Genomic DNA, 17,325 nt, shown 5'->3' on the forward strand with positions numbered 1-17,325 from the left:
GTGAGTTATGCGAAGTGAGACGAAGAGAGTAAAGAAGAAGAAAGTGAAAAATGACTAATAAGAAGTGAAAAATGATAAGTGAGAAATGAGTTGCGAGAAAGTGAAGATAGTGATAAGTGAGAAGTGAGTGTAAGTAGTGTGAAGTGCGTACTGAGAGTAAGAAGTATGAAGTGTAAAATTAAAATTGCGAAGTGAGAGTAAAGCAGTGAGAAGTGAAAAATTAGTAGTGTAGTGAGTAGTGAGAATGTGAAGCGGGAAATGAAAAATGAGAAGTGAAAAGTTTGAAGTGAGTTACGAGAAGTGAGAAAAGAAAAGTGAAAAGTGAAAAGTGACTAATGAGAAGTGAAAAATGAGATGTAAGAAATGAGTTGTGAGAAGTGAAGAAATTAATAGTGAGAAGTGAGCAGTGGGAATTGAGAATGAGAAGTAAGAAGAGTAAAGTGAGAAAAGAGTAGTAAGAAGTGAGTAGTGAAAAGTGAACAGTGAAAATTGAGAAGTTTGAACGAGAAGTGAGAAATAGTCAGTAAGGAGACGGCCACCTTTCTCACACTCACTTACTTTCTCCCACTCATCCTCTCTTACTTACTCACTCTCTCTCTCACTTACTCGCTTACTTACTCATTCACTCTAAATCATTCTCACTCTATTACTCTCTCTCACTCACTCACTTTCACTCACTTCCACTCACGTACTCTCACTCACTCACTCAATTTCACACCCACTCATTTTCACTCACTCAGTCTCACACATACACTCATTCTCACTCACTCACTATTTTTTACTCACTACCACTCAATCACTCACTCTTACTCACTCTCTCACTAACTCACTCTCACTCACTCACTCCTACTCAATCACTCACTCTTACTCACTCTTTCTCACTCACTCTTTCTCACTCACTCTTTCTCACTCACACACTTTCGCTCACTCACCCAATCTCACACCCACTCATTCTCACTCACTCACTCAATCTCACACAAACACACTCATTCGCATTCACTCACTCACTCAATCTCGCACATACACACTCATTCTCACTCACTCACTAATTCTCACCCACCCACTCACTTTCACTCAATCACTCGTTCACTCACTTACCCATTCACTCTCGCTCACTCACTAACTCTTACCTTCATTTTAACTCACACACTCTACCACTAAGTCACCCTCACTCACGTACATTATCTCACTCACACAGATCTACACTTTGCAGGAAATGTGGCGGGGTAGGACATTTTGCTATAGACTGCACGAAACCAGCAAGATGTATGCTTTGTAAAGCGGAGGACGGAAACGACCACATGACGGGTGGCTTTAAATGCCACGCATATAAAAAGGCGTTTACAGGCCAACAGTGATGGAGATAACCCAAGTAAACCTCAATCATTGCGACACTGCTCAGCAACTGTTGCGGCAGTCTACAACGGAATCTAACTGTGATGTCGCAATCATTGCAGAGCCGTATCGAGTTCCTCACGATAACGGTAATTGGGTAACGGATAAAGAACGGATTGCTGCGATACAAATTATGGGCCGATATCCCATACAGGAAGTAGTCGATAGCTCACACGAGGGATTCGTAATCGCCAAAATCAATGGTATCTTTGTATGTAGTTGCTACGCACCGCCAAGGTGGCCTCTAGAGCGGTTTAACCAGATGCTGGATGTGCTCATCGACACGCTAATCGGCCGAAATCCAGTAGTTATCGCAGGAGATTTCAATGCCTGGGCAGTAGAGTGGGGCAGTAGGCTAACCAACGAAAGAGGCTACAGTTTGCTGGAGGCTCTAGCAAAGCTGGAAGTTAGACTGTGTAACGAAAGGAACGTTAGCACATTCCGCAAAGATGGTCGGGAATCTATAATCGATATCACGTTCTGTAGCTTGTGTCTGATGGGAGATATGAACTGGAGAGTTAGTGGGGATTACACTCATAGTGATCACCAGGCCATCCAGTACAGCGTCGGCCAGAGAAACCCTACGTCGATACATAGGATGAGATCTTGCGAGAGGATGTGGAAAACGAAGTACTTTGACAAGGACCTCCTAGTCGAATCACTTCGTGCGGCAAGTGGTAATCTAAACCTAAATGCAGATCAGTTAACAGAAACTGTAGCGAGGGCATGTAATGCATCAATGCCGAGAAGATTGGAACCACGCAATAGGCGACGTCCGGCTTACTGGTGGAAAGAGTCACTCAGGGATCTTCGTTCTGCTTGTTTAAGGGCAAGAAGACGCGTTACAAGATCGCGAACAGAAGAGGATAGAGAACAGAATAAGGTGGGATTTAGTGCGGCTAGGGCAGCATTGAACCGCGAGATCAAGTTGAGCAAGTTGAACTGCTACAAGGAGTTGTGCCGCGAAGCCGATGCCAATCCGTGGGGTTACGCTTATTGGACGATAATGGCAAAGACCAAAGGACCAACAACGCCAGTTGAAATGTGCCCGGAGAGGCTAAAGATAATAGTGGACGGTTTCTCCCGCATCACAGCCCAACGCTGTGGCCATCAACTCTGTACGATGATGAAGATGACACTGTTGATGCTACGGTCTCCAGCGAAGAGCTTGAACTTGTTGCGAAAGCTCTGAAGGTTAAAAAAGCTTCTGGTCCGGACGGAATTCCCAATGTAGCATTGAGGACTGCTCTACTGGCGTTCCCGAACATGTTTAGGTAATGCAAAAATGCCTGGAAGAAGGCAATTTTCCAGATAGATGGAAGATACAGAAGCTGGTGCTGTTGCCAAAACCAGGTAAACCGCCCGGGGATCCAACATCGTACAGACCCATTTGCTTGTTGGACACCCTCCGAAAACTCTTGGAGCGGCTTATTCTCAACAGGCTATCAAATTACACAGAAGGTGAGCGTGGTCTATCGAATATGCAGTTCGGATTCCGGAAGGGTACATCGACGGTGGACGCAATCCGGGCCGTCATTCAGAGGGCCGAGATGGCCTCTAAGCAAAAAAGGAGAGGTGGTTGGTACTGTGCTGTCGTAACAATCGATGTTAAAAACGCGTTCAACAGCACTAGCTGGAAGGCCATCGCCGTAGCACTGCATAGTATGCGTGTCCCGGCGTACTTATGCAGGATTTTGAAGAGCTATTTCGAGAATCGTGTCCTGACTTACGAAACAAACATCAGGCAAAGGTCGATCAGAGTCACAGCAGGAGTGCCATAAGGTTCTATACTCGGACCCATTCTTTGGAATGCGATGTACAATGGAATACTAACGCTTAAGCTGCCCAAAGGAGTCGTGATCGTTGGATTTGCCGATGACGTTGTCTTGTCGATAACGGGTGAGAATCTAGAGGAGGTGGAAATGCTGGCAGCTGAAACGATCGATATAATCGAAAACTGGATGGCTAGTGTCAGTTTACAATTGGCTCACCACAAAACAGAAGTTGTGTTGGTGAGTAACTGCAAATTCGCACAGAGGGTGGAAATTACTGTCGGAGGGCACGTAATTCGGTCTCAGCGTTCACTGAAACACCTGGGGGTGATGATAGACGATCGGGTCAATTTTAATAGCCACGTTGACTATGCATGCACGAAGGCTGCGAAGGCAACCACAGCGTTAGCCCGAATCATGCCAAATGTTAGTGGTCCGAGGAGTAGTAGAAGGCAGCTTTTGGCGAGCGTATCATCATCGATCCTGCGGTACGGTGTCCCCGCGTGGGGTAATGCGTTCAAAACCAAGCGTAACCGGGCAAAGTTAAAAAGCGTGTATCGGCTCATGGCTATAAGAGTCGCTAGCGCCTATAGGACTATATCTTCGGAGGCAGTATGTGTGATCGCCGGGATGATTCCCGTCGGCATAATGCTGGCTGAGGATAATGAGTGCTACCATAGAAGGGACATTAAAGGTGTGAGGAAAACAGTGAGAATAGAATCAATGGCCAAGTGGCAACATGAGTGGCATAACTCGGACAAAGGAAGGTGGACCCACCGCCTCATTCCAAACTTGACGAGTTGGGTAAACAGAAAGCACGGCGAAATAGATTTTCATCTGACGCAGTTCCTGTCGGGACACGGATGTTTTAGGAAGTATCTACATCGCTTTGGTCACGTACGTTCACCATGCTGCCCGGTGTGCGAGGATGCGGAGGAAACGCCTGAACACGTCCTATTCGAATGCCCTAGGTTCGAGACCATACGAAGAGAAATATCAGCTTTGAGCGTGGAGAACATAGTCGGTGAGATGTGTCGCGATGAAGCCACTTGGGATGTCATCAAAAATGTAGTATCGCACATTTTTACGGAGTTGCAAAGAACTTGGAGACGGGACCAGCGAATGAATTGACAGCGACAGCGACCACTCGAAGATAGGGAGAGAGTGATACAATCGGTAACTGGGGAGGTTCCACCGTCGGGGAGCCTCTGGTCGGAAAAGGATAGATCCGCCGCCAGGGACTATTCGAGTAGTCCGCGATTGAGCTGGGAGCTTAATGGCTCAAGGTTATTGATTATCAATCTCGTAATAACTTTCGCCGCCGGGGAGGTGCGTCGGTGTAAGCTAGATCCACCGTCGGGGACTAAGCCGAGGAGACCGTGACGCGTAAAAGTACCGGTTTCGGGTCGTCGAGGCGCCATTAAACCGGACGTTATGCCCCACCCGGAATCTCTAGATAGACTTCGGCACTCGACCGGTCACTCGCTGAAGTGAGAAAGGACTGAAGATTGGAAAAGACAAATTAGATGTTAAGAGTAGTTCAGGCTACACAACAGCCTTCCACGGAAGCGGGTCGTCGGTTTCGAGGGAAAATCCTTCGCCGGGGAACTCCCTGACGGAGTAGGATAGATCCGCCGCCGGGGATCATCTGAGTAGTCCGAGACGGAACTGGGAGCTAATTGGCTCAACGTTGATAGATGGTGATGAATGGCACGAGAATGTTGTTAAAAGACTATGATTAGACCTATATCAGGCTAGGAGCTGAATGGCTCTGTAACAGGGTTACAAAAAAACACCCCGCCCTTCCCTAATTTAATCATGGCCAAATTTGAGCAAGAACCGTTCTCAGTCACTGATTCTCGTTTTGGTTATTGGTCTGAAGATAGAGTTGTCAAAACATAAACAAAAAAAGACAGCACAATAAGACCACCGGATGCAGTCAGCCGAATGCTAACCTGACTACCAATTGACCTCGGGATAGTTCGTTATAGCTCGAGAAGCACACTCTTTCGAAGACAATTAGAATGCTGACCATCAAGCAGTGAAGACGGCACACAAAAAGTAGTTCGACAATTAGACACGCGGACTTAAGGCACTAAGAACAGTACAATACAAGTTAGTGAGACAGAAGATTGAGTTGCGGAACGTGAAAAGTATATCGGGTTTGTAGAGTGGAACGAATAAAAGAAAAGCTAGTTTAACATAAAAATTGGTTACAGAAAGGAGACAAAGAGGAGACAGATTAGTAGGACTAGACGTTAGGGTAGCACGTGTACGCAAAACTGACAAAAACAGGTAACTACTGTAAATACGACACAAGTGACCATACTGATAGCAACTTAATTTCGTTTGACGCATATTCGTTAAAACGAACGTCCTACCCTTAGGTCCGAACCACGGTGGGAACGCCCTTAAGAGTCGCTACTCAGGTGTAGGTAGTTCGAGTGAAACCCCCTGTTTGTCGGTCGCCCATCCTCGGCGGCTATCACCGCCCCGTGTATAAAAGCTCTGGCAACTGATCGCCCACTTCTGAGCTTCTGCAACGAACCGTCCAAAAATGCAACATCCGTCAACATATGTTGCACGCCTGCGGAAAGCTCAACCCGAAGACGCAACCCGAACTCCGACAACAATCGCGCGCAACATGAACCAGCAAATCCGTCGTATGAAAGCCATCCCGAAGAAAAAGTGAAGAACTCCAAGTAAGACTACTAACCCCCATGCGTAGCAATAAATTTTGTAAAATTCAAACGAACATGCGATAGGAGTTTTGCGATATAAGCCAGAGAATATCGTCCAACTGTAAGATGGAAAAGTAAGACAGTCGTCGTTCGAATTAGTTCGGTTATTCCCTCGTTCATTTATATTATGCCCCTTTAGATGGTTTTAACTGTTATTTAGTTGTTGGGTTCCAAGTGGTATCGCTGCCACCGTAGTTTTGGTGAACTCACCCTGAGGTCTCATAGCCGGAACGGGAACTCACACTTGAGATCGTGCACCTCCACGACAACTTCGTTGTCTGGCGCTTAAGTGGATGTTGTGATTATCCTTATTCTGATTATAAAACCCCGTCCCGTTACATTTGGCGCCCAGCTAACGGTAATTTTGGATTTGTAAATAGTTTGAAATAATTTTGAAATATTTTTTGAATAGTAAATTAAGTATTTGAATTGATTTATAGGTGTAAGTTTGAATTGGAATTTGTAGGATTAAGAGAATTTGAATGATTGAATGGAATTATGAAATTAATTAAAAAGATTAGATAATTAGTTCGGATTTGGTTTGGAATATCCCCTAGTACTTCTCTTACATTGAATATTTGCAATTGAATTTTTTTTTATTATTAAGCATAGGTATTAGAATAGCTCAAATATATCCTTCCTATTTCGTTGAAGGATCAAATTGGCGTAGCAGTCGGTTTGAAGAATTGGCATCAGCAGAGTCTGAAAAACAAATAAAGGAATTCATTAGTTCAAATGAGTAACCATTCAGCTCACCATTTTATGTACTTTATAAACCCAAACGACTTGTTAAGTGACGAGGTTGATTACGAATTGAAATTAAGGTGTTTATCAGTCGAAGGTACAATACAGGATAGAAGACAGGTACTAAAGAAAGCATTGCTAGCCGAAGTCAAAAAACCTAGACAATTAATTTCGAAGAAGTCAATAAATCAAGAGTACCCTATCGTATCACAGAGATTACAAGACCTACAGCATACATTAGAAACCGGTTGTCCTGAACCCAAACATATTTCGAGATTACGACATTACAGAGCTAGAATCTATAGAGTTGACGCGATCACTAGAGAACAACAACGAGTTAGATCTGAACTAATTGCCATAGCAGAAGGGCTGTTAGATAGATACGGTAACCCGGAAGACAGACGAAGTAGTCTTCCACCAGCGAACGTTAGGTTAAACTATTCCAGCGACAGGATACAAGATTTCGTTAGTAGTATGGATAATGACACAGCACTAAATTTTCCACCGTTGCCAGACGAGGCGGACGTGAATGCAGTAGAGCAGGGACTACTGGATATTGCAGCTGGTCCAGCACACCGAGCCAGTCTAGGAGATTGGGCATCAAGCACAACCTTCCCGAGCAGTCAAAGACCAGGAAATCACTACGCTCCGAACTCAAATTTACTACCACTTCGGAATCAACAGGAGAACACGGATAATCGCGAAAGACTTGGAGATGAGTTGAAAAAGGAAATCAATGCTTTCATCAAGGAAACAATATCGGAACAGATGGCGATGATGATGGAAGAACTGAAGAAAATATCTCTCCAACAACCGTCTCAGCAGACTCAACAGCAGCCTCAACAGCAACCCCAACAACATCAACAGACACCAGGGAAAGCAGCATATACGCAGCAAGCACGGAGAGAAGAGATCTCACCACTTACTCCACCACCACGATCATTACCGAAGACGACGAATCCTATCGCAACCACGAATCAACAAAGAGGCATCGAAGAAATTAGTAATCAACCTAGAGGAAATCATCCGCCAATAGGACAACGTGCACCACAAGACATGCAACTACTCTCGCTAACACCAACACCGCCACCACTACCATCGCCACCAGGAAGGCATGAAGAAGAACAACAGCATTTTTTACCAATGCGAAATTCGGAGGCAAGACGAAGAAGGTATGCCAACTCGGTGACGTCACAAGCACCTAATATGGAGGACTCGTACATGCCGCCACTATGGAGACATAACGTAGAGCAACGTTATCGTCAGTCCGTACCCATAAGCAAGTGGAGAATCAACTTTGGAGGAGATTCGAGAGGACCAACGGTGACACAATTCATAAACCGAGTGGAAATTCTAGCGAGCAATTACGCTCCCGTTCATCATAGAGTCGGACGCGTCAGACGTCGCTGTAGGGGCCGTGTTGATGCAGGTTCAGGAGGGACTCCGTCGTCCAATAGCATTTTTCTCGCGGAAATTGTCGACGTCACAGAAGAAATATGCTCCAACGGAAAAGGAATGCCTGGGGGTCCTCATGGCCATTGAAAAATTTCGCCACTTTGTGGAGGGGTCGAGATTTACAGTCATCACCGACGCCCAAAGCCTCATTTGGCTTAGCCGGATCAGTGCCGAGGGAGGATCAGCGAAGCTAATACGATGGGCCCTGAAATTACAACAGTATGATTTTAATTTACAATACCGTAAGGGTTCATTGAACGTTACAGCAGACGCATTATCCAGATCCATTAATGAGGTTACTGTAAAGGACACTGATTATGAACAACTAAAGAATGATATTATGCGTAACAACGCCAAATATAAGGACTTCAAGGTTACAAATGATAAAATCTATAAGTACAGGTCTTCAAAACTAGGAGACTCAAATTTTACTTGGAAATACGTACCACAGGTTCATGAGAAGATTCAACTACTCCATGAGGCACATGACACAGCTCATTTTGGCCAATTCAAGACGCTGAGGAAACTACAGGAACTTTACTATTGGCCTCAAATGCACGATGACGTCAGGAAGTATTGCCTTGGCTGTGACATCTGCAAGCGCGTCAAGTACCCGAATGCTAATCGCAAGCCACCAATGGGACGACAAAAACTGGCATCGTTGCCCTGGCAGGTAATCTCCGTGGATTTTGTAGGGCCATTTCCTCGGTCCAAGAACGGCAATACAGTGTTACTCGTAGTAACTGACTGGTTCTCCAAATTCGTGGTCATCCAGCCACTTCGGGAAGCGAAAACAGGACCCTTGATTACGTTTCTGGAAAATATGATATTTTTATTATTCGGAGTACCAGAAATACTAATATCAGACAATGGAGTACAATTTAAATCCAAAGATTTTGAGCGATTTTTGTGTCGTTATCATGTGAATCATTGGAGGAATGCAAACTACCACCCATCCAACAATCCGACGGAACGAGTAAATAGAGTGATAGTTGCGACCATTCGAGCCCACTTGCAAGGAAACCATCAAGAATGGGATAAGGAGATTCATAAAATAGCGATGTCCATCCGCACCGCGATACATGAATCGACCAATTTTACGCCGTACTTCGTGAATCATGGTCGAAACTACATAAGCTCAGGGGATGAGTATCGACAATTGCGTGAAGCTGGAAATAGCAGCGATAACGGGCCCGAAATGATTAATGAAAATCTCAAAAAAGTGTTCGAAGCAGTTAAGGAAAATTTAAAGAAGGCGTACAACCGATACGCGAGACACTACAACTTAAGGTCCAATAAAGATACGCCGGTGTTCGATATTGGGGAAATTATATTGAAAAAAAACTTCTTCCTTTCAAGCAAACAAAAAAAGTTTTCAGCAAAGCTAGCGGATACTTTTTCTCCTGCTAGGGTGATAGGTCGAATAGGGAACTCATGCTACGATTTAGAGGATATCAATGGAAATAAGCTGGGAGTGTTTCATTCATCTGATCTGCAGAAGAAATGAAAACAAGAGAACGTTATAAAGCTATGTCTGCTGTCTATGAACGCAGTTACTAAGGACTTGTTCCACAAAAATACAAAATTTTGGTTCCAATACAAAAGCGAGTGGGATTGTCTCTAATAACGAATTTAACTACGAGCAATCTGCACTTCGCAACATTATTCCTCAAAAAACGCCCAAATTGAGAAATTTAATTTGTGGTCAGTTTATTGTAGGTGAGTTACAGCCAAGAATGAGGGTCAAAACAAGTATTTTCCGCCTTGGCATCTCGGTCAGCTTACCAACCCAGCCTGGAGCTTGCCTAGTCAGGCTGAGAAAGGAGTGTACTATGGAAATCAGTGGGAGTCTGCACAGGCACAGATGATGATCAGATAGAGATGTAGAAAATAAATGTTGTTGAAACTCAAACGCGGCTAAAACACACGTAAACACACCAAACTAGTCAAAACCTGATGATTCTGGATGCACTCGTCACGAATCAATCGGAAAACAAAAACCAAACGCACGCACTTGTAAACAGTCCAAAAAATTGTTTTAATTTTTTTTTAAAATATCCGCTAATCATACTAAATATTAGGTTCGCCAGAGAAGTTGACTATCAGCAGCTTGACGAAGTTCATTGAACTCGTTTTATTTTGTTTGCTTGGTAGGATCGAATAGACTAGTTATTCACGTATTTTGATCAGAGTTCAGGCAGAGTTCAGGTATTTTGTTCACAACTCTATATTCAAATACGACGTACCTAGAATGAAAAACATGATTAGAATAGTATAAATACTTACCGTAATTAATAGATTTAGAGCAAGGAATCGGATTCCCCTGCGAACAGGCAGGCTTGCATTTTTTTTGGCTTCACTCCTGAAAAGTGTTCGGGTGGCTATGACAGCATAAAACGTCACAGAAAAGCTTTCATTAGTATCGGTCCACCCATTGACAGGCAAACGATAAGAGTCGACAAAGCGGGTTTGGCGTAAATACACGGAAAATAAAATTGTAATTTTTCCGGAATTCTCCGGATGGGTAAAAAGTATAGAAAAATGGTTTAGTAGAGTGGTTACTCAACGTAAAAGAATTGTTTATTTCTTGAGTTCCGTCAAGGGGAGTCGTGAGCAGTGAGATTTAGCTGAGTGGTTACTTGGCGAACCAAACATAAATAAGTACTTACGACGGTTTGAAATTTTGCCTTGGGGCAAGGCGGTATAAACATACCATTGTACATAAAAATCGGAATCCTTCCAGAGCAATCGGGATGGACCAAACTGAATGAATTTGAAACTGAACGAATTAGAAAGAATATCAAAGAAAATAAAAAAAAGAATTTAAAGTCATTAAAAAATACTCACACCTAGAAATAAAATTAATACTTAGTTTACATATATACATTTGGCAAAAAAAAAAAAAAAAAAAAATAATTCAGGCCTTCATTATTTTTTCCGTTAGTAGGGAGTAGTGTAACAGGGTTACAAAAAAACACCCCGCCCTTCCCTAATTTAATCATGGCCAAATTTGAGCAAGAACCGTTCTCAGTCACTGATTCTCGTTTTGGTTATTGGTCTGAAGATAGAGTTGTCAAAACATAAACAAAAAAAGACAGCACAATAAGACCACCGGATGCAGTCAGCCGAATGCGAACTTGACCACCAATTGACCTCGGGATAGTTCGTTATAGCTCGATGTTGAGAAGCACACTTTTTCGAAGACGATTAGAATGCTAACCATCAAGCAGTGAAGACGGTACCATAAAAGTAGTTCGACAATTAGACACGCGGACTTAAGGCACTAAGAACAGTACAATACAAGTTAGTGAGACAGAAGATTGAGTTGCGGAACGTGAAAAGTATATCGGGTTTGTAGAGTGGAACGAATAAAAGAAAAGCTAGTTTAACATAAAAATTGGTTACAGAAAGGAGACAAAAGAGGAGACAGATTAGCAGGACTAGACGTTAGGGTAGCACGTGTACGCAAAACTGACAAAAAACAGGTAACTACTGTAAATACGACACAAGTGACCATACTGACAGCAACTTAATTTCGTTTGAAGCATATTCCTTCAAACGAAGGTCCTACTCTTAGGCCCGAACCATGGTGGAAATGCCCTTAAGAGTCGCTACCCAGGTGTAGGTAGTCCGAGTGAAACCCCCTGTTCGTCGGTCACCCCTTCAGCCGATATCGGTGACCAACATTCTGGAATCGCTCCTCGGCGGCTATCGCCGCCCCGTGTATAAAAGCTCTGGCAACTGATCGTTTGTCGCCGACGTCTGAGCTTCTGCAACGAACCGCCCGAAAGTGCAACATCCGTCAACATATGTTGCACGCCTTCGCAAAGCTCAACTCGAACTCCGACAACAATCGCGCGCAACATGAACCAGCACATCCGTCGTATGAAAGCCATCCCGAAGAAAAAGTGAAGAACTCCAAGTAAGACTACTAACCCCCATGCGTAGCAATAAATTTTGTAAAATTCAAACGGACCTGCGATAGGAGTTTTGCGGTATTAGCCAGAGAATATCGTCCAACTGTAGGATGGAAAGTTAAGACAGTCGTTGTTCGATTTAGTTCGGTTATTCCCTCGTTCATTTATATTATGCCCCTTTAGATGGTTTTAACGGTTATTTAGTTGTTGGGTTCCAAGTGGTATCGCTGCCACCGTAGTTTTGGTGAACTCACCCTGAGGTCTCATAGCCGGAACGGGAACTCACACTTGAGATCGTGCACCTCCACGACAACTTCGTTGTCTGGCGCTTAAGTGGATGTTGTGATTATCCTTATTCTGATTATAAAGCCCCGTCCCGTTACAGCTCATAGACAAGGGAGAACAGGTCCGGGGGGGATTTCGCCGCCGGGAATTTTTTCGTCGGTGTAGGCCAGATCCATCGCCGGGGACTAGGTCGTGTAGATTGCGACGCGTTGAAGGGCCGGTTTCGGGTCGTCGAGGCACCATTGAACCGGACGCTATGCTCCACCCGGAATCTCTGGATCGACTTCGGCACTCGTCTGGTATCCCGTTGACGTGAAAAAGTGCATAGGACCTGCTGACCAGGTGTATTAGTGGTGTTGATAACGAAACAGCCTTCCACGGATGCGGGTCATCGGTTTCGGGGGAGCTTCCGCCGCCGGGGGACTCCCCGTCGGAGTAGGATAGATCCGCCGCCGGGGATTATCTGAGTAGAGTGCGACCACGTTGAGAGCGAAATGGCTCGAAAAGGAGACGGTGCTGAATGGCACGAGGAAAAGATAAAGGGCTCAAGAATTATGTGTGCTTACTGGTACAAACAAGGGAGCCAAATGGCTCAGAAGTGAATAGAACATCGAAGAGAGGCGCTGTGAAACCCCCGTAACGCTGGGTAGACACCTTTGCGTGGTGTGTTACGGTGTAAGATCTACCACGGTCACATTGTCAGCTACAGGCAAATCCTGACCCAACGAATACCTTCCCCAATATCCAACTCCGTGGTACTTATGAGGGTGTCGCTGAGTCGGGGGCCTCTCGTTAAGTAAGTACTACATCAACACTTCCTTCCCCTTCCAAGTTACGGTGAAGATGGGCGTGGCCAGGAGTAGTAATCCTCATGCTTTTGTGATTTTTATCCTAGATTGGAATCAAGGACCACACCCACCTTGATTTCTGATAGCAATCTGAATAAGGATTTCAAAAGAAAAACATGAGTATCACTAGTGTCCAATCTACGATGTACACCGTAACTATGCTATGCTATGCTATGCTATGCTATGCAAACAAGGGAGCCAAATGGCTCAGAAGTGAATAGAACATCGAAGAGAGGCGCTGTGAAACGTGCCATTTTTAGAGGAGTACATTTAGTACTGCCTATCCCTCAGAAGTAATACTGGAAGGTAGTCCCGGGGGGTTCAGGGTATTAGGGGAGAGGGTAACTCAAGTAAGCTTCTGTTACTTGGCTGGGTTTAGTGGGTCCGGCGGTTTGGCTTTCTGCCTCACGCGTCAACCCCACGCCCTGAGTGATAATTTCAGGTGTCTGTATGCAGATTTGCCTTCATCCCTCTATAAAAAAAATACACACTCATTCGCACTCACTCACTCACTCAATCTCGCACATACACACTCATTCTCACTCACTCACTAATTCTCACCCACCCACTCACTTTCACTCAATCACTCGTTCACTCACTTACTCATTCACTCTCGCTCACTCACTAACTCTTACCTTCATTTTAACTCACACACTCTACCACTAAGTCACCCTCACTCACGTACATTATCCCACTCACACGCTCACTCATTTTCTCTTTCTCACTCTCCCACTCAATCTCTCTCACTCACTCTCTCCCTTCCTCTCGCTATCTTTCCCACTTGTCACTCGTATGTGTTTGTATAAAGAAATCCGATCCAAAGCCCAGAAGTGTAAACTCAAGCACGGGCGCGGGTACGCAGATTCTCAAAACCCGAAGCAAAATCCTGAATCCCAATCACGGAAAATGTTTTAATAGTGGAGATTTATCGGCGGAAAATTTTCCCTGGCAAAACCCGGAGCAGAATCCCGTAACAAATCCCGCGGACACGTTTTCCGAACTGTAAACCAGCCTTAACAAGGAATAAAAATAAATACATGGCCTTTGTAGTTAAAACTCTTTATTGAAAGTCAATCAATGATAATTACATATAATTTAGCGTAGCGATACCTATTTACACAATTGACAGATATTTCAATAATAATTTGATCTACGATTACTCAATTCGCGTTAGCTGTTGTGTTTCAATAGTCAATGCAAGATGGGGTACTTGGTATAAAATATTTTTTCGAGTATCCACGAATGGTTTTTTCCCTTTCATTTAGAGCAAATACAGTACAAAATGATAAGTTGAAAATGAGCTCAAGACGTTTGCACCCGATTTCTTTCCACGGTTGATTATTTCTGAAAGTTTGAAACCTTTAGGGAACTAATATCTTGTTCAGTATGGATGATCGTTTTGGATCAAATGAGCATTTTGTGAGATTTTTTTTAGATTTGGAGTAAAACGAAACCAGACGTACATGAACGAATTAGTCATAATTTACTGCAAGTTGAATCAACACTCAACTTATTTTAAAACTTATGGAAGAATTTATGGACTCTACATACGTAATCTACTCTTGAATCACTTTCTTGATACGGAAGAATTTTATATTGGTAGCATAGAAATCGACTATGATATTTATTCAAAATAATGAACCCAGACTTGGTAAAATGCTCTACTGCCAAACTTATTCAGAGATTGCAAAAAACATGCTTGTTTGATTTGTGCTAATTTTTTGTCATACAGCAATCTTGCTCCTATAATCGTGACATTCCTTTGTTTCTAGTACACTAACTGTGGTTACTTTTGGGGAAAGGAAGTATAAAAAATGACTGATATCATAGATCCGTCCACAATGTGTACAATCTTTTCGTGGGAAATTCTTCCACAATTGAAACGTTGTTTCGCTTTCTCTTAGAAAAGTAGATATGATTTTGATTATTTTTGTAAACCGTTTACGGTTATTTATATTTGAGATTCGTTATTGAGAACGTACCGATTTTTAACCGAAAAGTCCTTTGCAAATCCATCTTGATGCCCATGGTCATTGTAGAGGAAGGCAGTCCAAGAATTACTCCTACCTAGTACATGTGTAAAATTGTGTTTTATATGGTTTGTTGTTGTTACTGTTGGATGTAGATCTGTTCGATATGGAGAGTTAGATATTGTTTTGTTATGCGTCTATATTTGAGTGAGTATTTTCGTTTTATTTCCAACCGTTGTGTATGGGTATGCATAAGGTAAGGTTATTCTGAACCGTTAGCTCCCGGTGATGCGAAAAGGGATGTGTTTATACAAGATAATCGTCAGTGTTCACAAGTAAGAGTAGAAAATTCGTTTCGATACTATTCGTGTATATAAGAAAGACCACAATTTCTGCTACGATCCATGTCCCAGAATAAAATACCTTTAAATATTATAACACAAAACAAAAATGTTCAAAACAAATATCAATTTGTCGAATAAATATTTTACAATAGTAATTGTAATAGTAGTAGTTGTAGTAATTTCATAGTTTGCTAATTAATTCCTTCGATTTAAACTTTCCACGTGATCTTGATCCTACATATTGAATTCTCTTCCAGAAAAAATGGCTGTATAAATAGAGTCGATTCCTTATTTTCTTTTTTTGTTTCAATAAATACGTGTTTCTTGTATAAACTAGTTTAGCATTTGTTGTTTTTACGGCGCCTCACCCTTGCCCATGTCACGTTTTTCTTTGTGTCTTGCAGTTCTTGTTGTTGATGTTCGTTTCATAAATCTAATCAGATCTTCAAATCGTTTGCGTGACGACATGCTGATGTTTTCCGGCTTATCTAATTGCTTTTTAATAACTTCTCAAAAAATCGCGTTCATTCTCTGCATTTTGCTTCTTGCTGTTGTCTCCGTGCCAGATGGTTCCATTTGGTAATCCAGGGTTTTTGTTGGTTTGCTTTTGGGTATAGTAAATTTCGAGTATATCCAGAATGTCAAGTACGAAACAGCCTAACGCCTCAACACAAAAATTCAAACATGCTTTTGTTCGCTTTTTTGGCTGCTTGGTCTAAAGTCTCACTACATTTTTTTATGTTCGTAATGTTTTCCAGTTTTTGGCAACAAATTTACAATCAATCGGTTGCTTCAAGAGAATCGTAAACAATAACTCGAACTTGAATTTCGAAGCTGGCTATTTTGATAACGAAAATTTATCGCTCATCGATCGAGTGCCAAAAATCGGGAACGCTCCAACGATAGCAATCAACATTCATCCAGTTGTTTAGAGCACATCAAATATGATTAGGTATCGATTGACTTGCGTGATTTTGTTTTCTAAGTAATTAAATTTCCACTGTTTGCTTCGCGGTTTCTGATTGGTACATCATCTCTATAACACTTTTCTTTGAGAGGATTGTGAACGACAATTAGTTTTTCTCGATTTCGTTTAAAACTGAAAAAAATGAGGTATTAATTATTCGTAAGGCGCTTTTTTGTTTCAGTGTGCAGCAGGATACTTACAGCCTAGAGTACAACATCGGGCAGGGCGTGTGGCCGGGCCTAGTCCCTCATCGAGGCGTCGTGTACTATTTTCCTTTCCTTGTAGTAGATCTCTTCGGATTCCTTGTCGCATAGGAGCAGCACTACGGCACCGAACAGGAAGATCGCAGCACCCCAGCCGACGCCATACGCCCAGCCAAACTCCCACACCGGGCGGTTTCCTGCAATGAAGTGTGGATCTACGATCAACCGAGGGCATGCTCAAGGTTCCCTCCGGCAGAGGGTGATGTTAAGGTCGGTGGCTCGTGCCACCAAACGGTCACACAAAAGGCAAGCAGCTGGAGGAATTGTTCAAGGCTTGATGGCTGGTGGCTAGATTTTCGGACTTTCTATTTTTTTGGGAGCAATCCCAATCTAAGGACGAATTGATTTCTTCTAAGCCTAAGCTGTTCCCCCCGATATAATGAGTTGGATTACAGATTTGGTTGTTTCAATAGAAGCAGTAAATTATAAGGTTGGCCGTCCTTAGCCGTACGATAAGATGCTGGGTTCGGTTCCCGGTCCGGTCTAGGACATTTGAATTCTTCGCGAGATCCGGGTGATTATTTCTGTTCTGTGCAGTCAAAAAGTCGATAAATGCGATCGGAAAGTGAATCAATCAGTGCGTGATCAAACGTGTTTCATACCGGACGCAGGACTTTCTCAAGA

The 17,325-nt window shown here is 43.2% G+C and overlaps 2 protein-coding genes and 1 long non-coding RNA gene across 9 annotated transcripts in view; 1 reads left to right on the plus strand and 2 right to left on the minus strand.

Annotated features, from left to right (window-relative positions):
• The first annotated feature begins 1,357 nt into the window (after nt 1-1,357).
• LOC134206866 (uncharacterized) lies at nt 1,358-2,587 on the plus strand. Its single transcript, XM_062682604.1, has one exon. It carries the CDS (start codon nt 1,358-1,360, stop codon nt 2,585-2,587), a length of 1,230 nt encoding a protein of 409 aa, XP_062538588.1.
• A 3,900-nt stretch (nt 2,588-6,487) lies between these two features.
• LOC134209599 (uncharacterized) lies at nt 6,488-10,490 on the minus strand. The gene is made up of 3 exons (XR_009978761.1): nt 10,394-10,490; nt 8,554-8,921; nt 6,488-6,610 (listed from the first exon to the last, which is right to left on the minus strand). It is a non-coding gene; the product is annotated as an uncharacterized LOC134209599 (long non-coding RNA).
• Nucleotides 10,491-14,200: 3,710 nt separating this feature from the next.
• Nucleotides 14,201-17,325, minus strand: part of LOC134205651 (transmembrane protein 47) — a 148,356-nt gene continuing 145,231 nt past the window's right edge. For 6 of the 7 annotated variants that reach the window (XM_062681117.1, XM_062681115.1, XM_062681120.1 and 3 more), the window contains exons 7-8: nt 16,639-16,856; nt 14,201-16,570 (exon numbers count right to left, since the gene is read on the minus strand). In XM_062681117.1, the coding sequence (XP_062537101.1) occupies nt 16,678-16,856 (179 nt within the window). In that variant the 3' untranslated portion in view covers nt 14,201-16,570; nt 16,639-16,677. The remainder of the gene's footprint in view (nt 16,571-16,638; nt 16,857-17,325) is intronic. The other variant, XM_062681122.1, reaches the window with a different exon arrangement.

The sequence above is a fragment of the Armigeres subalbatus genome, chromosome 1 (genome assembly GCF_024139115.2).
Source record: "Armigeres subalbatus isolate Guangzhou_Male chromosome 1, GZ_Asu_2, whole genome shotgun sequence".
Taxonomy (NCBI): Eukaryota; Metazoa; Arthropoda; class Insecta; order Diptera; family Culicidae; genus Armigeres; species Armigeres subalbatus.